This window comes from Microcaecilia unicolor, chromosome 1 (genome assembly GCF_901765095.1).
Source record: "Microcaecilia unicolor chromosome 1, aMicUni1.1, whole genome shotgun sequence".
Lineage (NCBI taxonomy): Eukaryota > Metazoa > Chordata > Amphibia > Gymnophiona > Siphonopidae > Microcaecilia > Microcaecilia unicolor.
In genome coordinates, this window is record NC_044031.1 from 174,861,731 (window position 1) to 174,888,252 (window position 26,522).

Below are 26,522 nucleotides of genomic sequence, written 5' to 3' on the forward strand. Positions count from 1 at the left end.
CTAGAATTTAGGGCACTTTTCCTGGACCCTGTTTTTTCACGAATAAGGCCCCAAAAAGTGCCCTAAATGACCAGATTACCACCAGAGGGAATCGGGGATGACCTCCCCTGACTCCCCCAGTGGTCACTAACCCCCTCCCACCACAAAATATGATGTTTCCCAACTTTTTATTTTCACCCTCAAATGTCATACCCACCTCCCTGGCAGCAGTATGCAGGTCCCTGGAGCAGTTGTTAGGGGGTTTAGTGGACTTCAGGCAGGTGGACCCAGGCCCATCCCCCCCTACTTGTTACAATTGTGCTGCTTAATGCTTAGTCGTCCAACCCCCCCAAACCCACTGTACCCACATGTAGGTGCCCCCCCTCACCCCTTAGGGCTATAGTAATGGTGTAGACTTGTGGGCAGTGGGTTTTGAGGGGGATTTGGGGGGCTCAACACACAAGGGAAGGGTGCTATGCACCTGGGAGCTCTTTTACCTTTTTTTTTTGTTTTTGTAAAAGTCCCCCTAGGGTGCCCGGTTGGTGTCCTGGCATGTGAGGGGGACCAGTGCACTACGACTCCTGGCCCCTCCCACGAACAAATGCCTTGCATTTATTCGTTTTTGAGCTGGGCACTTTCATTTTCCATTATCACTGAAAAACAAAAACGCCCAGCTCACAAATTGTCGAATAAAACATGGACGTCTATTTTTTCGAAAATACGGTTCTGTCTGCCCCTTCATGGACCCGTTCTCGGAGATAAACGCCCATGGAGATAGACGTTTTCATTCAATTATGCCCCTCAATGGGTCCTTTAAAAAAATGTTATGGTTTGGATACATGAGTTTGAGGTTTATTTATTTATTCCAAATCGTGAAATCTTAGTGTCCTTTTAAATGATTTGTATTACATAAAGGCAGTATACAAAATCTATGACCCTTAACCCTATAGCGATTCCCTTGCAGCACATGAGAGGAAGCCCATAGGAACTGAATGGGCTTCATCTCATTTGCCATGCTGGGAATTACTAGTGTGGCTTAGTAAAAGAGGTCCTTAATGCCATATATTAACTCTCATGTCTTTTTTGGTAGACTTCTGGTGTTCACATACAGACAATTCAAAGTATATTTTTAAATTGTATTCACTATTTATATAGTAAGGGTATGAATATTTAATCCATTTTAACATACATAATTGACTTGCTATCTGACAGACTTTACCGCTGATGAATGAGCAGTTCCAGGAAAGTCAGTGTTTACACAGAAGAATAAAAATAAAGGCCAAAAAGAGATCATAAAATCAGATCTTATCAGTTTTTACCCAGCTGTTATCAGCTGCCTTCCCTCAGTTCAGACTAGAGAGCTGCACAGGGACAGAAGTCTTACCCATCCCCGCCCGTCCCTGCTGGAATCTTACCCGTCCCCACCTGTCCCCATTGGAATCTTACCCATCCCCATCCATCCCCGCAAAAATGTAACCCATCCCAATCCGTCCCCACCCGTCCCCGCAAGAACTTAACCCATCCCCACCCATCACTGTAAGAATTTAATGGTACATAAAAGAAAATTCCAGTCAGCTCCCTCAGTCTCTCTCTGGATTTGAGCCACAGCACTGTAGGCAAGGAAGGAATGGAAGCTGAAACTTGGAACACTCTGGTGTGCAAATGTAAGGTTTGTCTCTGATTTACTGGCACAGTGTGCTGAGAGGTCACCACATGCACGCGCCAGTAGGTCAGGTGACATCTGATGCTCATGCCTGTGTCAGAGCTGAGGTCTGCTCATCAGCCCGGGAGCAAAGAGGATTAATTGTAACATAGTAAGTGACAGCAAATAAAGACCTGAATGGTCCATCCAGTCTTCTCAATAGTCACACTCATTATCAATTCATGATTAAATCAACGAGTGTGATATTATATACTCGATTATGGTCTTTCTTTTGTGTTTCTGGAACATAGACCATAGAAGTCTATCTGGCCCTATCCTTATGTTCCAACTGCTGAAGTTGTCGTTGAAGCCCACTCCAGTCTATGTGTCTTCTCATTTGTGGGACACAGATCGTAAAAATCTGTCCAGAACTGTCCTTATGTTCCTGCCACTGAAGTTGCTGTCTAAGCCCTTTCCAGCCCATCCTAAACCAGACTTCCATATATTAGACACAGACCATACAAAGCTGCCTGGTATTGGCCCTAGTTAATCACAGCCAGAGTCGCCATCTAAGCATTACTTCACACATCCACACACACATGCAGCCATTTAAGGTTAGGTTTTTTATAACTTCCATTTTCTAATTAGAGATCCTCTGTGTTAATCCCACACCTTTTTGAATTCCATCATCATTTGTGTCTCTACCACCTCCTTAATGGAAAATTTTCCACATTTGTGCTGTTAAAGCAAGGAGGAAGAGGAGGAGGAGACAGCAGTCAAAGAACTTGGTACTCGGTAGATGAGAGGCTGGCGCAGGTGTAGCTTATATTTCCACAGGAACCCCACAGAACTGCTTCCATCCCCGCGGGAACCCCACAGAACTGCTTCCGTCCCTGCGGGAATCCCGCGGGTTTCGCGGGATTCCCGCAAACCCCGTTCCCGTGCAGCTCTCTAGTTCAGACTACAGAGCACGACTTTACTTTCAAAACCTTGTACGTATCCCTATACTACTGGATTCAATGGAGGAAAAAGAAAAACAGGGCTATATTTTATGATTATGATGATGTCACAGACACTGTTCCACAGAGGTCACAGAAGACTCCCAAGTACTGCATATCAAATTCCAAAAAGTAAATCTCATTCCCATTCCAAACTTTGCTAAACTCTCGCTCTGTCATGACCATCATTATAAATCAGGAAAAACCACTTCCTTCACAAACAGCGCATCATGTCTGTGGAAAACTAATAAAGTTTCATTCTTTGTCACTCCTAGGATACCAAATGGTTAATATCAGTACAATGAACCATACAGAACAAAGTATCCAAGAGGGGGATTGGGGATTGGGGCTTGGAGACAGAGCAGCCATCTTATAAGGATACAACACTCACCCACAGGTTCACATCTCATTGCAGAAGTTACTTATTTTACACAGAAGTCCCCCAATACCTCTTCTCTCTCAGGAACATTACAGATCAACAAAAACAGGCACAGCTATACAAAGAAATTCAGGAATACACACTATGGGAGTCCTAGTACTATTCTACTACTGCACAGTGTCTTTGTCATACCTGACATGGATTGATGGTGCCTGAAACCACAATGCACTGTTAAAACCTCCTTAGCCCTACACAGACTCCCAAAGACTATAACTTGCACTTAAAGAACGCATCACATTCAAAGTTTGTACCCTAGTCCATAAAATCATCCATGGTGACGCCCCAGCCTACATGTCAGACCTAATAGAACTACCACCCAGGAACACAAAAAAATCTTCTCGCACATTCCTTAATCTTCATCCCCCCAATTGTAAAGGTCTAAAATACAAATCAATACATGCATCTACCTTTTCCTATATGAGTACGCAGCTCTGTAACGCATTGCCATGTAACCTGAAAACGGTCTATGAATTGACCAATTTGCGTAAACTATTGAAGACCTATCTCTTCGACAAGATATATCACAAAGATCAACACATGTAACTGTATAATTTTTAATATATCCAGAAATGTCTCATAATGTCTTTTGCTTTAACACTATCATGTATTTCACCACCATGTAACCCAAAACCCTCTGTAAAACCAAATGTATATTCTCTTCTTATTTCCAGTATCCATGATGAATTGTAAGCCACATTGAGCCTGCAAAGAGGTGGGATAATGTGGGATACAAATGCAATAAATAAATAAATATTAATATTAAATGAAGTCCTTTCCACCAGTATGATGCCTGTACTAGGTTCAATGCAAAGAATGGAGGACAAATGAACTTCCTTTGCCCCTGTCAGACTGTCAAAAGCAGAATCACAACTAGGTAAAATTTCAGCGCCTGGATAGTTCTATAATTGAAGGTGGATGATATCCATATCAATTATATGTATATTCAGTAGCAATATGGGGCAATTCTCTAAAGAGGGTGCTAAAATGTATGCAACAATTATGTGTATAATTAGAATTGCATACAAGTGACATTATTAAATGCCAAAATTCCACCTAAGCTTTATTCTGTAAACACATCTTACATTGTGCTTATTTTATAGGTAGGCGTAAGCGTAGGGGGAGGGGAGTTTAGATAGAGCACAAGTGGGTGACTATACTAACCAGCAGCAACACTAGTAGTAAAAATACAGCAGAGCAATGAAGCAAGAGAGCAGGCCAGGTAGTAACCCAGGTGGCAGGACTGACACAGGCAGTAGCAGCAGAGAGAGGAGGGGAAAGAAGATTTTCTTTTATGTTTTTCTGAAACAGGACTTTTAGATGCCACCATTTGGGTAATTTTACAATGTTTACAAAAAGCAACACAATTGTAAATTTCTCACAATTCTACAAAAAAAAGGGGGGGTCCGCAATTTTCATTAGGTCTGCGCTGCAGCAGGGGTGTAGCTACGTGGGGCCACTGGGGGAAGGGCCCCTGTGGATTTGGCCCTGGCCCCCCCACCGCCAACCCCTTCAACCACCCCCCCCCCCCACCACCATCACCGCCGCCATCGGGTAGCTTTGCTGCACTAGTGATTCCCGTGAGGTAAATGAGAGGAAGCCCATAGGAATTGAATGGGCTTCCTCTCATTTGCCGCACCGAGAATCGGCAGCGTGGCTTTATAAAAGAGGCCCTAAATGTTATGCAGCCCAGAGGAATATCCATTAGCATGCCTTAGTAAAAGGACCCCTTCTTCTTTAATAGTTCAGAGATTTAGGTGGTCTTTTACTAAGGTGTGCTAGTGTTTTTACCTCATGCTAAAAATCAGCTGGCGCTAATAGGAATATAATGGGTGTCTCAGTGTTTATAGCCAGCTGATTTTTAGCACAAGCTTAAAATGCTAGAGCTTCTTAGTAAAAGACCCCCTTAATATTTTGTTATTTTTCCTTCTTGATTGCTCTTTAATTTAAATTTCTTGTTCTAATTTCTTACATTTATTTTTCTTTTTTATATCATTATTTGTTCATTTTCACATTTTTAACTTTAGCTTTTCAATTTATATTTCATTTTTTAGATTTATCTGCATTTTTATTGTGAATTTCCTTTATTATTAGCTTTATTATTGTTTGGTTTTGCTGTTCAGTTATAATATTGGATTTATACTGTTTAAATTATTTTTTAAATTGTAATTTGTTTATATATTTTTCTTTTGTTGCTGTTACCTGCTCAGAACTTTAGAGGATTAAGCAGGCTATAAATCCTGGAATTAAATTAAATCATATATCAAATCACAATAGGACATTGCCTCATATTCCACCGGTGTGGGGGCCTTATTCAATACAGCCAGTAGGGCCCCCACACCGGTGGGACAGCACTTCACAGAACCAGGACACTGTACCAGTGATTTCACAGTGAGAATACTGAAAGGTAACTTTAAAACCATACAAGAACGTAAGACCTTTGAAGTCAGAATGATTGAATATTTTAACACCCAACAGAAAGGACTTAACAAGGATCTGGGGTTCCTAACCCATTATAAACCATAAATCTGTATGTCTCTGTTGATCACCCCACCCCTCACCTATCCACACCCATCCTGTTAGAATATCAATGATATGCTTTGATGTCCCCATGCATACCTCCGACCCACCCCCATCCTCCCACCCTGTCAGACTGTCATAGTAATGCTTGAATGTTTTCACTTATATACACTGTCAGCTAGCACATTTGCTTATTTCCGATCTGAGGAAGAAGGGCAACCTTCGAAAGCTAATCAAGAAATGTATTAAGTTATGTCCAATAAAAAAGGTATCATCTTATTTTCTTTTCCATGTTTTATTTTGTTTATTTCTATTGATAACTTCCAGGTGAAAAAGCAACAAAACCTGAACATTTTGTAAGGGGATGCACACTTGTAATGGCCTCTTTACATAAAGGAAACAATTCTGTTACATATGCACCAATATTTACAGGCCCTTTACATTCATAAATGATTAGCATAATTCTATTTATGCATATATGTGTGATTGCACATGTATAAACGCCACAATTCCACCTAGGCACTGTTCTCTAAGTACCCGCTTAACTTACATAGTGCATATTTGCATGAAGGATGTACACATGGCTGGAGCTTATGCAGAGCTCATACTTATGCCCCTAAAAGGTGCTTGTGTCTAAAATGCTTATATACCCAATTAAACTAAAGGATAATAGGTGCCTTCATTTCTTTATAAAATAGGATCCTGCCACATGCCCTCTGGGTGACCAAATGGTAAGAGCCCTGGTTATAAAAATGCCCATAAGATGTTTAAAAATCTGATTCAAAACACTTTGTAAGGCATGAACTAAATCCAAAATCCCTTCCCTTGTTTCCCTTTGTGGAAGTGTACCTTACATTACTGAAATATTATAGCTATGTTTTGAGGGGTGATGTAAACCTTTGAAATCACCATATTGTCAGTGTTTCATGAAAATTAAATTATGTTCTCACATGTCTCCTTTCCACAGTCAGAAAGTTATACACACTTACCCTCATTCAGAGTTGTGAAATCCAAGAAGTGATATTCATAGGAAACATCTATCTTGATTTCTACCTGTGGCCTTTTCAGGGTTGAATAGATATTCCCAGGCTTTTTTTCAGCAGGTCTCTCCAGTTTGTACAGGCCACAACCCATTGTGATAACTGCTGCAGAGAGAGAGAACAATTAGCACTAGTAAATGTTTCTGCTCTTCAACCCCTCATACAGAGTACCAGAACTCCTGAGACACCTAAAATAGGTTTCAAACATCTCCTGGATCTTTTGGGGAATACAAAACAATTTAATAAATGCTTCCTACTAAGAATTTAACACTCATGCCTGAACTTAGTTACTGCTAGGAGAAAAGCCATGATTACTCTGATGAAAGGCACTATCTGACATACACATTTCTTGTTAATGGACAGTGCAGGTGCTACAGGGATTTAAGTGCCTGATGGATAAAATTTATCTCAGAAGGCAATGCAATTTATTATACAGTCAGCATATTTAAACAGGCAACAATTCTGGCAGTTATCTGCTGTTTACAATATCACAAAAGAGGGTAAAGCAGTATACAAACCAATATGGAAACAAAAAAAGCAACACTGGGCCTTCAGGGTTGGGATAAGCAAAGTCCTCCTTTATTGAAAGATAGACCCGACACGAGCCACGTGTTTCGGCACACTAGCGCCTGCCTCAGGGGTCAGAGAGTCCTGAATATGTTTGTGGGATTGCTAGTGGGCGACTTCAGGCACTTTATTTCAATCGTTTTTTTTGATGACACATACATCTTTGTGAAAGACATATTCAGGACTCTCTGGCCCCTGAGGCAGGCCCTAGTGCATCAAAACACGTGGCCCGTGTCGGGTCTATCTTTCAATAAAGGAGAACTTTGCTTATCCCAACCCTGAAGGCTCTGTTGGGTTGTTTTGGTTTTTTTTTGTTTCAGTTATCTGCTGTTGCCATAGGCAAGTAGTGAGTTATATTTATGTACAAAATAACATGAATAAGTTAAAATGCAACAACAAGCATTTAGCACAGGGCACTGGATTTAAGCTGTTTCCTGCTATTCATATGACAGATAGCTACAGACTATAAGCATAGATGGAGAAACTATTTGCACCGGAAAGAACTCGGCAAAAGCCAGTCATATGCTTGGTATATTCAATTCAATTCAAGTGAGGTCTTATATACCGCCAGTATCCCCTAAATAGAGTTCAGTGCGGTTTACATGGATTAGGTAGAGATAATGGATAGCAAAGAAATTCAAGCCAGGCTAAGAAGGTGAGTTAAGTGGCAGGGCTAGGGAAAAGGTGAGTTTTTAGTTTCTTTCTGAAACTGAGGTAATCCTTCTCTATCCTAATTCTAATGGGTAGAGAGTTCCATAGGGTGGTTCTCACTACAAGGAACAGTGAACAAAAGACTTTCTAGAACTTGATTCAATTGTGAGGCTGTGAGGAAACGAACAGCTGGTCACTCAGTCTCAAGGAGCGGGCTAGGAGTAGTGGCAATGTATTGATCAAGAGGCTTGAGGTGATTCTGGATAAAATTTGAAAGACCAAACAGGCTGCTTTGAAGCTGATACAGTCTTTCACGGGGAGCCAGTTCAAGCAGGTATGTTGAGATGCAGTCTGTAGATCAGTATATATCTGATGTGATCAGCTTTTTAAGAAAATTGCTTAATTTTATTCAGTTTATGAACTGTACTTTATCACAGTGACCTGATACCGCATTATATAAAGTGGGGGCTAACATTTATGCACAAAGGGGTAGATTCTACAAAGGGAGTCAAGAATGGGAGCACTAAACACTGATTCTGCAATGGCAACTGCAAGTGAAATTGCCATTATAGAATAGGGCGTAAGTCGGCCTATGCGAAACTAACTTTAGGAACAAGCACTTATGCTATATCAAAGGCTGGTGTAAATGCTGGTACCCACAGTTGGCAGTTGTGCCCATAAGTGATTGTATTCTGTGACTTACACGTGCAACTGCTAGACATGTCCCTGACCCGTCCATGGACACACACCCTTTCTAGCTGTGCACTACAGTATTTAGATGCTATGTTTAGAGAACAGCGCTAAGTGCAGTTATGCCCATAACTAGAAATTAGTGCTAATGATCACCACTTTAGGGCTATTACTGGTACATAAAGCCAATTGGTGCCTAATTTAACACTTAAATTAGGTGCAGAACTGGCACTTTTCTATAGCTTGTGCAACAAACTTTGCACCAAAATTCTACCTAAGTGCTATTTGGTAAATACATGCATTTCTTGCATCGTATTTCATAGGTAGATGTATACATGGGTGGAGTCAGGGCACAGCACAGGCACGACTCACACTTAAGGTTCCTATCGTTGGCATTTAGGTGTGAGAACTTATACCACCTATAGGGCTGGTATAAGTGCTCATGCCTAAATTATTGTCAGGTATTTCACCTATTATTTTACTACTATTTATTGCTTATTTATTTGGATTTAGCTCACATGATACATTCAGGTACAGTAGGTATTTTCCTGTCACTGGATAACTCACAATCTAAGGCTATACATGAGGTAATGGAGGGTTAAGTGAGTTGCCCAAGATCACAAGGATCAGCAGTGGCATTTAAATCAGCTTCCCAGGTTGTCAGCCTGGTGCTCTAACCACTAGGCTACTCCTCCACCCCATGTACTTCCCATTATAGAATAGGCAGTAGGCACCCTATTATACAATTATCCCCAACAATTTTAAATCAATATATACAATAATACAGATTATAATCAAATCCGGTAAAATAAAATGAGTATCATTATAGTCCTTTAATAAATCCTAGTCACTATATCCACTATTACAAGTATACACTCTTTTAAAAAGGTATATACTTTAGGAACAGAGTGGGGAACTGGAACCAGCTATGGGGTTATCTTTACCCACTCTGTAAAGCTTGGAAATGGAGGAGGTATGAGGAGCAGAAGATGGACCGGACCATCTCCATTTCTGAGACTGGTGGGTAATCCAGATTTCCTACCAGATGTGGGACAAACACCATTCTGCTTATGGCAGGGACCAGGAAGTTGCATCTGAGGGAAAGCTCAGGGCCAGCACGAACAGTAAGTATGAGTTGATGCTTGCTGCTGGCCCAGCAGTGAACGATTTAAAAGGTACCGGGGGAGGGGTTGAGGAGTGAATTTAAGAGATATTGGATTGCATTGGGTGGGAAGGGGAGATGCCATACAGAGAGCAGGTTTCCAGTGCCTACCCACTTGGGGCTCAAGCCCCACCAAAATTTGTTATCTGACTTATGCCCCTTCTCCAGCTGACAATACTGGGACATTTCCTTGCATATGCTCAATTTGCATGAGAACTGAGCATACTCGGAGAGTCCTGGCAGTACAGTATAGGAAGTGAAGAGTGGAACTTGGGGGTGATTGTATCTGATGACCTTAATGTGGCCAAACAGGTAGAAAAAGCAATTGCAAACCCTAGCAGGATGCTTAGGTACATATGGACAGGAATGTCCAGCAGGAAATAGGATGTGATAGTGCCTCTGGCGAGACCTCATTTGGAGTACTGTTTGCAATTTTGGAGACTGCTTCTTTGAAAGGATATAAACAGAATGGAGCTGGTCTAGAAAGTGGCTACTAAAATGATCTGTTGTCTTTTTCATAAACCATATAAATGCATGGGGATAGGCCTCTTTCAACTTAAAGAAAGCTCTGCTAGACCCATCTTTTCTTAAATGCAAATACTGTCATCTCCCCCCACCTCTAATGGGAGGTTGTTCCATGTATCCTCCACTCTTTCCATAAAGAAATATTTGCTTAGATTATTCCTTAATCTATCCCATTTCACCTTAATCCTATAAGCCCCGGGGTGAAAGGGGATATTTTTAGGAATAAGCTAAGCAAATAAATATTTCTTTAAAGAAATGGTGGTGAATGGGTGGAACAACGTCCCAACAGAGGTGGTGGAGATGAGAACTGTATTGGAATTCATGAAAACACAGAACTAGCACAGAGGATGCCTGAAGCAGAGGAAGGGAATGGAGAGTTTGCTAGGTGGTATCGATGGGCAAATTCGATGGGCCGAAGGATCTTTATCTGCTGTCATTTCTTTTGTTTCTATGTTATACTTCTTAGTCCTTCTCCCTTTTCTGGAGATAGTCAGGAACTGTGTAAATGTATTTCTTAGCACAGCTGTGGCAGAAGCACTGTACTTGTGTCCAGAGCCCAGATGTATAGCTGGGGAGAAGGGGGCGCAAGGGGAACGGTCGCTCCCCCAAAGAGATTTTAAATGGAACAGCACCTATGCGAATTGGGCCTGCAGCCTCACACGTGTAGCTAAGTTACAAAAGGTCTGCTCCCCCTGACGTCAAAACCTGGCTATGCTTCTGCGCTGTGTCGTTACATTGCATCCTGCAAGCAGCACAAAATGCCTAATGCTACAATTAAATAACTACACATCACATCTTAACTGGCATTCCTTTGACCACAGATTCTGAAATCTTTTACAATTGGCTTTCCTCCTGCAAGACATTAAAAGTATCAACTACTCTATAGTGTTTTGTTAGGTATTGGCTATGGAACATGATACTTTTGAGATTTATTTTGTCATCTAAACAGCATAAACTGTGTTGTGAGTAACAGTGATCTGTATCTGAGAACACTGAAAAATCTAAAGAAAGCAGCAATGAGAGAAGAATGCAGTGCCTGAGTGTCCTTCGAGAGATAAAGAGTTCCCTTTCCTTTTTCTGTTATTCTTTTCCAGTAATAGCACAACCAGCTTCCTGATGTCTTCAGTTATAGTTCAGGAAGGCCAAAAATGTAAAAACAATGTGATGAGCCCAGTTATATTTTAAGGAATGGAATCTTACATGGAACCCTGACCTCTAACATATAAATCAGTACAAGTATGCGTTATCCCCCGGATTCTATATAGTGAGACTGAAATTGTGTGCGCAAATCCAGTCATATTCTGGATTTCCGTGTGCAATTTAAGTACTTAATAAGTCAATCAGTGCTGATAATTGCCACTTATGAAGCAATTATTGACACTAATTGGCATTAATTAGAATTTACGTGCACAACTTGCTAAGCGTATTCTGTAAATTGGTGCACGTAAATTCTAATGCGTGCTGTCAAAAGGGGGTGTGGCCATGGGCATGGAATGGGCGGACCAATGGTGTTCTGAAAATCTACACACAGGGTTATAGAATACATCTGCTCTGCACCTAACTAAGTGGCACTTTTACTAAGCCGTGTAAGTGTCTACGCGCGCCCAACGCATGCCAAAATGGAGTTACCACCGGCTACTGCATGGCTCTTGTGGTAATTTCATTTTTGGCATGCGTCTGAAAAATAATTTTTATTTTTGATGTGCATATTGGGCACACGCCAAGTGGCATTTGATGTGCTTAGGTCATTACCACCCAGTTACCGCGTGAGTCTTTACCGCTAGGTTAATAGATGGTGGTAAGGACTCAGACCCAAAATGGACACACGGCAATTTTCATTTTGCCACACGTCCATTTTCAGCAAAAATTTTAAAATGGCTGTTTTTACAGGTGCGCTAAAAAATGTTTCTGCACGAGCCCAAAACACGCATTCACATTACTGCAGGCCATTTTTCAGCACACCTTTGTAAAAGGACCCCTTAGGCGCCAGCATTTGCACCAAATTTTACTTGGCATAAATAGACCGCCTAGAGTTAGGTGCAGGTATGGCCACTAGGCGTATTCTATAAACCACGGCACCATATATAGAATTTAGTCCTATATGACTCACTAGAATCAGGCAGTGAACGGATAACTACTTGCTTTTATTTATAAAGAAGCAAATCCCAACACCGAGTAACCAATAACCACATTTGATTTTTGTAAACAGATATGACACAATTGGGGGGAGGGGGGAGAATTAGAGTAGCATAGTTCATTCAGTAAATGATAACAATCATCCCAAAGTGATAATCAAAACAGGAAAGGTCTTAATTCTCATTTAATTTGCAATAGTTTTGCAAAATTGGAGCTCTATACTCATCACAGCAAGATTCAGCAACATTGTGACTGTCATAGATCATAAGCCAGCTGAAGCTATTTGTTGGCTGCCCTACTTCAAGTCTGAAAGGCTTAAATAAATAAATAGGTTGCCTATTCCATTTTTTAAAAATCTGTCATTACTTTGTTCTTAGCTATTAGGGATGTTTCTGTGTTCACTATATTGAATAATTTTTACAGGAGAGACAGTGGGAGGTAGGATATGAAGAGATTCAAATAACTCAAAGGTTATAAATAATGCAAAAGAGATAAACCTTTTATAGTGAAGAGCAAGATCTAGAACTAGAGACCAGTATATGAGGCTGTAAGAAGACTGACTCAGGAGAACATCAGAAAACATTTCTTCCCCAAAAGGGTGGTGGATGCACAGAACAATCAGCCAGGCGGAAAGGCAAAGAGACAAGCAACAGTGGAACAAAAAAAAGCACAGAAAAGGCACAGGAAGAAAGATATCAACTCTGGTGTATAGCATTATAGCAGGCAATAAATTGGGTGGATAGACTAGATGGGCTTTGTAGTTCTTACCTGCCACATGCTGTTTCTGTACTTTAAGACAGGACAAAAATTATTTTATTTCTTATGGCTATTTGTGAGGCAGCTATCTTGAATCCAACATTTATATCAGGTGTTTGGGGGGGGGGGTGGGGAATCTGGCAATTTCCTCTGGCTCCGTTTGACTTCCAGCTCAATCATAACCAACTTCTAAAAGGCTATAGTACCAAAATCCTTCATTTGCATCTACCCAGGCTTGTTGCTCCTATTTTTGTATGCCCCACTCATCTTAGCCCAGCCACTACAGTGACAGCACATGATCAGAGAACATAGACTACAACAACCCTCTGGAGCTCAGCTAAGGTGGATCCCAGATCTGGTCTCTAGGAGTTGCTGCCGAGAGGTGATTGAGACTCCTCACCCCCAGAACCCATGAGCACCGACTGCACACCATCCCCAGCCCTGGCTCATCCAAGGAGCAGAAGTCTGACCCAGGAATTCAGTCCAGGTATCCCACATGGCAGCATGAACCACAACCACTGAGTGTTAGGGATCTTCTACCTCCTGTCATCTTATGTCTTTCCAGCTAATCTTTAGAATTCTTTTAAAGCAAGAACAGAGAATGAGTGCAGGAACTTTGTGGTCGATAACGCCTGCTACCCAGAGAAATGCCACTCAGAAAAATATTTAGCAGCACTATCCAGACACTACTACTGAATAGCTTTACAGACTGCCATGGCACTATCCAAATAGTGCAGCGGTGATATGAGGATACAGACCAAAATTATCTGGGTAGAAGCAATTTTCAGCACTGCTACCTGGATAACTAACCAGAAAATATAGAACAGAACGAAAGCTGTCCTAAGTGAATATCTCCACTGCCCAGATAAATAGGCAGTATCTGGATACTGCCACTAAGAACATAAGTATTGCCATACTGAGACAGACCGAAGGTCCATCAAGCCCAGTATCCTATTTCCAACAGTGACCAATCCAGGTCACAAGTACCTGGTAAGATCCCAGAAGAGTAAAACAGATTTTATGCTGCTCATCCTAAGAAGCAGCAGTACATTTTCCAAACACCATCTTAATAATATATGAATACTGAATATATGGATGATTTTTTTTTTTGCCTGCGGTAGACAGTGTTTAAAAAAAAAAACACAACCCATCAACCTCCACAAGCTGAATATTGGGGGGAGGAGGATTGCTTTTAAAAACACAGGTAAAAGGATTCACAGAAGGAATTTCAAAAGGTATATTTTAATAGATAGTGCTGAGATACATGCTAATAAAATTTCTAGAGTTAGTTTAGAAGAGTGGTACAATGGCATTACTAAATGTTTACGTTTGGGGAGATGTAATTCAGGAAATCAATTATACTATAGAACAGTGCTTCTCAATCCTTTCCTGGAGGAACACGTAGCCAGTCAGGTTTTCAGGATTACCACAACAAATATGCATGAAATAGATTTGCATACAATGGGTCACCAGAATATGCAAATCTATCTCATGCATATGCACTGGGATATTCTAGGTGTGCCTCCAGGAGAGGATTAAGAAGCACTGCTATAGAATATGACAAGGACAGATAAATTAGTAGATCAGTTGAGTTTTACAGATTTTATGCCTTTCTGTGGCTGCTATACATGAACATAGTGCAGTATTTGAAAGAGAAAATGCACATAGTATTTCCCGCACTAAAACTGCAGCTTACACATTTATCTAGATGCAGCAGACACACATATATTTATGCCTGCCCCTGAGCAGTCCCTTTTTACTGTTTTTTGCCTCTCCATTTGTACCAGAAGGCTGTTCTCTGTATCCAACATCTTTTCTGCCATACATCTCTATTACTCTACTATGCAAGTTACATATGAGTAACATTCTGGACACACAATAAACCTACAATGATAGCAGGGACATAGCCATGGGTGGGCTGTTGTTTCTGCACTTTGGAATCGGCCCATCCATTCACTGACAAAGGCATGAACCAGTAAGAGAAGAATAAGAAGTGATGTCAGCATCTGCACTGCCTACCCATATTAACCACAGGCCCCACCAAAAAATGAAACTGGCTAGGCCACTTATGATTGTCAGAAATGCATGAATATTTAGAATACTTAAGCACCAGCCAAACCTTTCAGAAACCAGGAATTTCTTTTTTCCTCATTTTGCTTTTTAGTCTTTTTACTTTCACCATTTTCCCTTCTTTTCCTTTTTGCTTTTTAAAAGGTTACCAGATTTTTGACTTGCAAATCTGGGAAACCTGGATGGGGTCAGGTAGGGTGGGGTGGGGCAGGCCAGGCAAGGCCGGTGCAAGGGTTAGCTTAGCGGAGTTTAAAAAAGGTTTGGACGGCTTCCTAAAGGAAAAGTCCATAGACTATTATTAAATTGGACTTGGGGAAAATCCACTATTTCTGGGATAAGCAGCATAATATGTGTTGTAATTTTTTTGGGATCTTGCCAGGTATTTGTGACCTGGATTGGCCACTGTTGTAAACAAGATGCTGGGCCTGATGGACCTTTGGTTTGTCCCAGTATGGCAATACTTATGTACTAAAGTGTATCAAATATGCTTCATAAGAAACTTCAAATTACAAAAGAAGTAAAAAATGAGACTACTTAGCTGCATGAACAGTCACTGCTTATTTCTAGGATAAGAAGCATAAAATGTATTGTACTGTTTTGGGATCTTGCCAGGTACTTGTAAACTGGATTGGCCGCTGTTGGAAACAGGATACTGGGCTTGATGGACCTTCGGTCTGTCCCAGTATGGCAATACTTATCTATTTATGCCTCCTCCTTTCTTTTTAGTTCTATTGATGTGTATTGTTTTGTATCCTGGTGGGCAGAAGTCAAGTAGTGCAGGGTCATCTTCTAGGTGTACCCATTTTTCAGTGTTGGTATCCAGTTTCTTAGTATTACTGCCTTATTAAACTGCTGATCTTGTATTTATATATCATATGGGTATCGGGACGTATTTTTCATATTTGCTTTTGGTGTGTTTGACACTTTGTATTTGTCTATTTGGTTTGTCTATTTTGAGCTTCTGATTTTCTTGGTTGCTTTTCTGGTTTGGTTTTATGTTGTGAGTTGTTGGTTTGGTCTCTGTTTTGGTGTTGGGGTTGGGATTAGGTTCTTCCAATTGTTGGTAAGGTCGTCATCTTCCAGCAATTCATACTGAAATTGCCCTCTCTGGACCTCTTGGTGCTGGTTGCGCTGTGTCTCACAGCATCGGGCTACAAGGGGATCTCCTTCAAGGTCCTGTCTTGCAGTCCTGGAATTTTCCAGGTGCCAGAATCAGTCTCTACAGCGATTCCATCCCCTGTTCTCAGTTTGCTTGCAGGGGTTACCTGGGGATTCTCCAGTGTGATGCCCATCCTGGCCCCTGGCTCACTTGAGGTGGTCCATAGGTAGACACGGGTCTTCCTCTGCTGCTCCTCTCTCGCTAGGATCTCTTGCTTTGACCCAGCACTGGCCCCTGCCATGTAGCGCTGGACCACGAGGGACTTCCTTCAAGGTTCTGTCCTGCAGTCCCAGGTTGTCCAGTCGCTGGAGTCAGTCTCGGTGGCAATTCTGTTCCTGTCCTCAGCTTGCTCACGGGGGTCACCCGGTGATGCTCCGGTATGAGGGTTCTCCCTGGCCCCCAGTGCATTCAAGGATGCCCACAGGTAGACGCAGGTCTTCCTCTACTGTTTCTCTCACGCTTGGGCCCGGCACTGGCCGGTCATCAGTTGATCCACGTCCCCTTGTGCATTTGGTTCATTCCAGCCACCTGTGACTGGGCTCCAGCTGAGGTCTGATCTGGGTTCACAGAGCTGGTTGCTCCCATGTCCTCCTAGTCAGTAGCCATATTTCATATCCCACTTTAAACCAAAGTGGGTTACAATCAAACATTCATAATTTTTAAAAACAGACAAAACTACATCGTATCAATTACTTCTCCAACAATTCTCGACTAATTTGTATTCATCTCTCAAAATGTTTTATTACGTATTGTGTTGACAATTGAAGTACCACACTATGTATTGTTATTTGAATATTTTTACTGCTGCAATTGTCTGTTACCTGTGTTCAGCTTATTCTTGCTGTACACTGCCTTGGGTGAATTTTTTTAAAAAGGCGGTAAATAAACCCTAAGAAATAATGTAATAACTACTTGAGACCAGTCTGAAGTTATCCTTCCAGGAACACTTTCACAAAACAATGAGTTTTCAGGTATTTCTTAAATTGTTATTTATTTGCACTAAGTCTCAAGTGTCCTGGGAGCTTATTCCCCATAATAGGCCCAGGAATCGAAAGAGCGCGTGTATAAGTTTCTGCAAAATTATATGTTGTACTAGCCAGAATACATATTTGTTTTGCCATTTCAGAACATAAAGCTCCATCTAAATGGAAGTGCCCTGTCACAGAATTTCTCCAAGTCTTACAGCATTCTTTCATTATACTAAAACTGACTCAAGCTACAACAAACAGTTATATTAGTGGAGGAAACAGACATTTTCACTGAAACTATCTTGCTACGAAGAGGGGGGATGGATGACCTTGTCATAAGTGCAGATCAGGCACATAGGTCAGATTTTAGGGGAGGGAACCTGAACCCAAAGTGAGAGGGGCACAAAATGTTGCCTTCCCCCCATGACCCCACATACCTGAGCTGAGGGAGGGCATCAGCCATCAGCAGAAGCCCTCCTCCAGCCGAGCCCTCCTCCAGCCAAAGCCTGGAGGTTGGTGGTGCTTTTCCCGGACCACCACCACACAAGGCCCCCTGCCCCTGTGCATGATCGTTTTTCACAAAACTGAGCATACACAGGAGAGGCCCACCCCCTGTACATACTCAATTTTCACACAAACCAAGCATGTGGGGGGAGGGGGGCACACTGGCAGCCCAGGCAAAGTGCTGCCAACTGCTAGGCTTCAGTTGGAGGAGGGCATACCTGAGCTGGTAGGGCTTGGGACCCTCCCCCCACCAATTCTGGGGGCCTAAGCCCCCAAGGCCCCCTTGTGGCTACGCCATTGCTGCAGATTGAAAGGGGATAAAATGTCTCTACTACTTCACATATAACCCCGTAGCATTAACTTGTATCTCCAAGGTCAGAAACCCTGTTTTTGGTGATGTTATTCAAAGTGTCCAATGTCCATTTCTTGTGATATCATTGAAAGCAACAAGGTTCAGGGTTCATTTCTAATGATATTGCAGGGGATGTGGTTAAGGGTGGGAGTGGAAGTGCTGTGCGGGTGAGAGGGGGCATTACTAAGGCAAGCAGTGAGCAGGACTTGGCTATAGTTACTCCTATTCATTCATATCGGAACAGGCAAGGTGTGGGCAAACTGTGGATGTGGACTAAGGCTGATTGGCTGACATCATTCTAATCTCAACTGTCAATCAGGTGACTAATGTCAATCAGGTGACTAAGGGGCATTTCTGGTGTGGGCAGTGGGCATCACTTGGGAGACGCTACTCCACTGGGGGGGGGGGTGCAGAGCGTATGGCCTATCCCAGAAGTGAATCTGATTGCCTGATATTATCCTTATCTCATCACTCAATCAGTTTGATGGAAGGTGCAACCTGTATACTATTACTATTGAGGATTCCTAGTTGTGAAAGAGAGGGAGAGCTGGAATCTATGGTACTACAACTGTAGGAAGACTAGATGGGCCCAATGATCCTTCTTTATACAACCCACCCTTCAAGGGTGAAGACAAAGGGTTAAGTGATAAAGACAAAACAAAAGCAAATAAAGGAAGTGTGACCTAGTGATGTTGAAGGCCAAAGGGTGACCAGATTAGTACAAGCAGACTGTTCAGCAGAACCATAAGAACCTATGAAGCTGAATGTTCTGGCAAAAGCCTGATTGGTTTTGGTAGCTACCTAAATCTTTTCACAGTTTTGTGGTATTGTATTGGGGTGGGGGGCAGAACCTATGAAGCTGAATGTTCTGGCAAAAGCCTGATTGGTTTTGGTAGCTACCTAAATTTTTTCACAGTTTTGTGGTATTGTATTGGGGTGGGAGGCATGTGTTGAATTAATCGGAGAGGGAAAGTAGCGTGATCAACAGGACTCTTTCAAAAAGCCAAGGAGACGAGATGAAAAACATATATTCCATATTAAAAGGTTGACCATGTTCGGCAATAGTGCCCTGCCTCAGGAGTCTTTATCTTTAGAAAGACTATCAATAAAATATACTCTTGAGGCAGGCACTACTGTAGAAACACGGTGCCATGTCAAGTCAACCATTTAATACAGAATAAAGTATGTTTTTCATCTCATCTCCTTGGCTTTTTGGAAGAGTCCTGTTGATCATGCTACTTTCCCTCTCCAATTTGTCTTGCTCGTAGCGAATCCTGTTTCTCCACTTTGGTGATCATTCTCTATCAGGCTTATTTTCGAAAGAGAAGGAAGCCCATCTTTCGACACAAATCGGGAGATGGATGTCCTTCTCCCAGGGTCGCTCAAATCTGCATAATCGAAAGCCGATTTTGCGCGTCCTCAACTGCTTTCCATCGTGGGGACGTGTCAGAAGCACAGCGAAGGCAGGACTGGGGCTTGCCTAACACATGGGCGTCCTCGACCCATAATGGAAAAAAGAAGGGCGTACCTGACGAGCACTTGGCCGACTTTACTTGGTCCATTTTTTCTTACGACCAAGCCTAAAAAAGGTGCCTGAACTGACCAGATGACCACCGGAGGGAATCGGGGATCACCTCTCCTTACTCCCCCAATGGTCACTAACCCCCTCCCACCCTAAAAAAAATCTTTTTAAATATTATTTGCCAGCCTCTATACCAGCCTCAAATGTCATACCCAGCTCCATGACAGCAGTATGCAGGTCCCTGGAGCAGTTTTAGTGGGTGCAGTGCACTTCAGGCAGGCGGACCGAGGCCCATCCCCCCTACCTGTTACACTTGTGGTGGTAAATGTGAGCTCTTCAAAACCCACCAGAAACCCACTGTACCCACATGTAGGTGCCCCCTTCGCCCCTTAGGGCTATGGTAGTGTTGTACAGTTGTGGGTAGTGGGTTTTGGGGGGAGTTGGGGGGCTCAGCACCCAATGTAAGGGAGCTATGCACCTGGGAGCAATTTATGAAGTCCACTGCAGTGCCCCCTGGGGTGCCCGGTTGGTGTCCCGAAATGTCAGGAGGACCAGTGCACTACGAATGCTGGCTCCTCCCACAACCAAATGGCATGGATTTGGTCGTTTCTGAGATGGGCGTCCTCGGTTTCGACCTAAATTTTGCGATTTGGGCATCCCCGACCGTATTATCAAAACAAACAATGGACGCCCATCTTGTTTTGTTAATACAGGTTTCCCCGCCCCTTCACCGGGACGTCCTGCGAGGACATCCTCAGGAAAACGGGTGCCCCTTTCGATTATGCCCCTCCACTTGTTGAATTAGGCATAGGAACTTATGGTCAACTATCCAGGATTGCAGTGCATCAGCAAAGAAACAAACCAAAAATGACATGAATAAGGCATAGTATAGTACAAGTGCTCAAACTTCTATAATTGACAGCTGGGATATATTGTTGCAAAGTAGACGAGAATACCTGGGTAAACTGGATGGGCATTGCAGTCCCAATCTGCATATTATATGTTTCTCCCTTTGCCTTTCAGTGGCTGTTTATTTGGTGTCATTTGCTGAACCCTGCCAGTACTGGAAGCCATTATGTCCCTCACTGGGCAACATCCAACCAGCAGTGATAACTGCAGTATCTCTCCCTGGAATCAGCCAGTGGTGGCAGCAGCCATATCTATCCCCAGACTCCACCAGTAATGGCAGCAACCATATTTCTCCCCAGATCTAGGTCGCACCAATGGCATCTCTTCCTGGTACTGCACCAGGTGTCAAATTTTAGGTTCTTGTGTGACCTGGCATCTGAGATTCTTCCAGCTGGGAAGATAGAGCACTAAGCCCTCCTATTAAGATGTGGTATGACCCTGTCCCCAGAGGGCTTACAATCTAAATTTTTACCTGAGGCAATGGAGGGTTAAGTGATTTATCCAAGATCACATGGAACAGCAGGATTTGAATGTTCTCGGCTCACTGCTATAACCTCATATACACCACCCTCTTACACACACACTTACCACATACAACTCGCCCCCCCCCACCCCCCACAACAACACATTGTCACTTTTCCCAACTTCTTTTTTGATGATTTGCTACAGTCCTCATTCTTCATAATGCTATATACGTAGTATTTTACTAGGCTCAGGGCCACTTGTTTTTCCTAAAGTAAATTAAACAATTCAGAAACTTAACAGTACAAAGAAAGGCAGGGAGCTACTAATACTAACAAAACAATACACCTGATTAAATATTTGCTATTTTCCTGTAGATTTTGCAAAATTTTTCTGCAGTTGCCAAGAGGTCCTTGGCATACGACAGAGGATTGTTACAGACAGCAAGTACATAGAGACATTTGCAGAATGAACTGGATCATTGCAGTAGCCTGAAAATGGAGAAATAGAAGAGAAAAACAGAACTAAAAGACAAATTTAGAGTACAGTTACTTTTGCTTTCAATTTTATAAGAGGAAATGCTTACTTATGGATAATCCACAGTCAAGTATGTAATTGGGTCATGAAGGGGAGGGATGTATCAACCTGGCTTGCTTATACCACTTAAAAGTGGCTGAAACCAAGTTATTTTCTCAGGTAATTGAGAACACCTGCCTGGTTGACACAGGCTTGACTCTCAGGGAGCTTCAGAATAGGAGAGGCAGGAAAGCAATGCTGTATGGCCAGACAGCAGCTATGCTGGAGACAACCACTGGCCAGAGAAGCTCCCACATAGGAGGAGGGAAGAACAATACTGGTTGAAGGAAGTATGGTCTGAAGCCCTGGAAAAGCTACTTTTTGTTCCCTCTCAAAGATGTTCTGGTTATCTGGGGTTTAGAGGATCAGAAATACAAGCTATTGTGTAAAATCATCAGTGCCTTCAAGAGATTATGAAGGTATACACTCATTACCTGGGTATTCTTGTCAATTCATTTACACTCATATTTTCAGACTTAACAAAAAATACCTGTGAAGCAGATCCAATTCAAATAGAACATGTGACGAGTCACTGGGCATAAGAGCAAAGGATGAGGAAAGTGACCAGCAATGATACTGCAGAATGACTGAGTAGAAATAAAGAATGACGAAACTCGCCAGTGATAGAGAAAAGGCCAATGTGCAAAACAGGATGTATGAGCTGGGAGTATTAACTTTCAACATAGGAGACTGAAATCCTGGGAAATGTAGTAGATTCCTTTGGATCCAGGGTCTCAAAGATTGTCATGAGTAGAGTCAATGATTGAGTCCCTAGCAAAGAAAGGGAATGAGGTTATATACTGGGGTAAAGCCTGAGAGAAAACCATAAAATGGACCTGGAGAGGAGGCAGTGAAAGTAAACCTTCAATAGACCTCAACACGAAGGCGTGAAGGGCAATTCTGACACCTAGGCTACCTGTGTCTGAAATGGTAGTACTTATGTGCCTATCGATGCACATACCTCAGTAGTGTAGCCAGACCTCAATTTTTGGGTGGGCCTGGGGGTGGACCGGATGGGCATGACCCACATATTTCCTCTTTGTCCATCCCCCTCCCGTAAAGATAAATACCTGGGCTGGCGGGGATCTCTGGGCCCTGCCAGCTGAAGAATCTTCTGGAGGCCCCCAAGGCTTGAGAAGTCTCATCCCTGCACCAGTCACCAGCGTGGCGGGAAGCAGCATTCAGCAGCATTGCCTGCGTGCCTGCCTTTTAAAATAATTTGTCTCCCCAGGCTCTGCTGCATTTACTTCTTCACCCATTGCAAAGCGCTGCCGTTCGCACAGGCAGCTCCGCTCCCCTTTGCCATGTCCATCTGGCCTTCTCTGATCCACTTCCTGTAGTGGATACGTAGGGCCAGATGGACAAGGCAAAGGGGAGCAGAGCTGCCTGTGCGAACGGCAGCGTTTTGCGACAAGCGAAGAAGTAAATGCAGCAGAGCCTGGGGAGACGAATTATTTTAAAAGGCAGGCAGGCAGGCAGGCAACGCTGCTGAACGCTGCTTCCCGGACCCGGCGGAGCCACGGGAAAAAAGGCAGCGAAAGCAGCAGGATGTTGGATGGGTGGGCCTGGAGGGAAAGTGGCTGGGCCTGGGCCCGTCCAGGCCCGCCCGTGGCTACGCCCCTGAATACCTGTATAAGTACTAGCAAGTTACCTAGGCATTCTTCTACAAATGCCTGCTTAACTTACATAGTGTATATTTGCAAGGGGGCATGAACATGGGTAGAGCATGAACAAGACGTAGGCATGTCTCCCATTTACACAGGTGACTTACAGAATGCGGTGTTACATTCATCCCTGCAGCATTTAGGAACCTGAATTTATACTAGATCTAAAAGCTAGGTACCTAGGTTCTGTTATAGAATAGGGTCCTGCCACCTGTCCTTGCAGAATCTAAATGTGTAAACATGGAAATGTCATTATCGGGAGACCAGCCTGAAACATTCCTGGGAGGCCCCAGGGTGACTAACAAGAGCAAAGCATCAGATTTGCAAAGGCATAAATGATTGGTACACACGGAGAAGCTGTGCAGATTAATCTCTAGTTAAACAAGAGGATTTTCCCCATCCCTACTTCTTTTTTTTGCTAATGAGTCAACAGGCAGCTGAAGCTGGGAAATGAGTTGCCAGATCCTGGGGCAGACTATGCATTTTTTTTTTAATTCATCCTACAAGTTTATACTACACCTTTATAGCTCCAGCTCAGTCTGAACCAGGACTCTCCTTAATTCCATTCAGTCTGAACCAGAGCTGGAATATGGCACCTTATTCTTTCATTTACAACTACCTGGGTATTTGTTCCTACATTTTACACCTCCTCCAACCTGATTAGGCTGGTCACTCTAGTGATAGTCCTCAGCACTAAGGTTCCTTCCAGAACACTTTCCATGCCTCCATACCATCTTCAGTACCAGCAGACCCAGGGAGCAGAAAGCCCAATTTAGGGATCAAACAGGGCACCATCTTCATGGCACTGCACAGTACTTGAGAATAAGAACCAGGATATCCAGAGACAGGACCACAGAAGTTCTTGAATGAAACAGTATTTATTGAAAAACAAAATGACTCAACACAACGCTGTGTTTCGGCCGGAAGGCCTGCATCAGGAGTCTGTATATTTGTTTTGAAAGATGAGAGTTCAGGAATCACGGCGATAAGCTGTGATGGTCTTTAAAAAGCCCGTTGACATGAAATACCAACTGGATAATGAGAAAAGCAATAGCAATGCTTTTCTCATTATCCAGTTGGTATTTCACGTCAATGGGCTTTTTAAAGACCATCACAGCTTATCGCCGTGATTCCTGAACTCTCATCTTTCAAAACAAATATACAGACTCCTGATGCAGGCCTTCCGGCCGAAACACAGCGTTGTGTTGAGTCATTTTGTTTTCAATAAATACTGTTTCATTCAAGAACTTCTGTGGTCCTGTCTCTGGATATCCTGGTTCTTATTCCCACTCTCCTCCCTGGCTTGAGTTTCTCCGTGGGATCTCTTGAGTTCTCCACGCTGGTGGATTCTCTTTGGAGTGTACAGTACTTGCCACCTGTGCCGCCAAGCTGGCCCTCAATGGACATTCAAAGGGATTGATTATATCCCCACCCCCTTGGAAGATTAGGCCACACATTTTGCACAAATCTGGTCATTTCTAAGTAATTTCACACCACCATGTACTAAATTTAGACAAAACTTATCTTACACAGTTTTCCCATTTGTACTGGCTACAATAAAATCCATCTAGGAATATTCACCTACTACCTGAAAATGTGCATCAGTGACTGGCACCCTCGGTAGGGACAAATCCTGCTACAAGGTTAGCAAGTGCTCTGCCAATTCAGCAATCGAATCGACTTGACATATCTAGAAGTACTTATAACTAAAGGATGCTGTTACTGCCAGTGGAAAGGAAAGGAAATACAGAAAGAGCCAGATTTAAAATGAGAGCGACAGAAAAACGAGGCTACAAAGAAATGCAGGAAAACAATTGCTGGGAAAATTATTATTTAACACAGCAAGCCACATGAAACACACCCATTTTACAGAAAAATCAATCCACAAATAGTACAGAGCAGACCACTAAATCGATTTAGTGGTCTGCTCTGTACTGTTTGTGGACTGTTTACGTGCGGAACGGTTCATCGCCTCTTTGTTGTTGTACAATTCTCTAGGATTAGGTTTTTAAAGGCACTGGAAAAGATATTATTTTAGTATGGTTACCTAAATAGCAGTTCATTCAGCGAGTTGTCGGAAATGTATACGCTCCTTGCTGCCATGCTACAGGAAAGTTATGACCGAGTTTCAAAATATGCGGGGTACCTTTTGCACCTATTTAAAAGTTTAAACGTAGTCCTCCCGAAAATACCTACTGGAGAGCTACTGCACATAAACTATTGGGGCTTTAAAGAGAGACCAAGAGAGAGAAACTCTTACCTGATGCTGACTTACAGCTGAATACAGCAGGGTTTCCTTCAGAGAGCTGAAGTTGGAGAATCCGGCTGAAGGGAGACAGTTCAAGATCCCTGTCAAGGCTAGACAATGCCTGCTGCAAAAACTTCAGATGCTTCAGAGCTGCACCTCCAGCCAAACGGTTTTACAGCGCCGAAACGGAGAAGCCCGAGCATAAACCCCGTTCAGCCGCCTCGGACGCTGCTACACTTCCTCTCGTTCTGAAGTCATGGATCAAATATGTACTGCCCTCCGCTATTCAGCGAAACCACATCCTCTGACATTTCATAGTTCTCTTTTCAAAGCGCTGCTTGCCATGAAGAGATTCAGGCTCCCTTTCACGGACCTCCCACCACCACACATGAACCTTGTCCTGGCCCTGCAGAAGTAAAAAAAAAAGATCCGGGATCTGGGAAACCAACAGGTCGAGCAGCGGACGGCTTGAAGGAGTCGTCCGGTTCGTACTTTACTGCCCTAGAGCAGCCCAGTCTGCCGCTGCTTCTTTCACATAGCCCACTTTTTATAACTTCTGGCGCCCCCTCCCAAGCATCTGAGGATGTTACACTACAAACCTGTTAATCGCTTGTAATCGGATTCATCAATCAGACATTATTTTGGTTTTTTAATGTTGCTTCTTGGTCTATTTCCAGTGAAAATCTATCAAATCAGTGTTTACTGCTGAGTAACCTCCTTGATTACTTGCTGTAAATACACTCATTTTAGAAAACACAAGACTGGGTTTCTCTATTGAAAAAATCATTGTCACTCATTTTTAAAAATCAGTTTTAACAACTTTTTAAGTTTTTTTTTTTAATGTATTGCAAATTTGCAAATACATCCGATCAAATTTTGTAACAGAAACTAGTACGATACAGACAGCAATTAATAACAAAACATAAGAAAACAAATAACTCAAATATCACCTCCAGCATAAAGGGGAGCAGCAAGAACGCAATGCA

At 42.7% G+C, this 26,522-nt stretch overlaps 1 protein-coding gene across 1 annotated transcript in view; it reads right to left on the minus strand.

The window, feature by feature from the left end:
* The window catches only part of RFTN1 (raftlin, lipid raft linker 1), a 319,836-nt gene extending 293,791 nt beyond the window's left edge, over nucleotides 1–26,045 (minus strand). The window contains 2 exon segments of the mRNA XM_030202597.1: nucleotides 6,565–6,720; nucleotides 25,549–26,045. Of these exon segments, the coding sequence (XP_030058457.1) occupies nucleotides 6,565–6,709 (145 nt within the window). The 5' untranslated portion in view covers nucleotides 6,710–6,720; nucleotides 25,549–26,045.
* Between the last annotated feature and the right edge of the window lie 477 nt (nucleotides 26,046–26,522).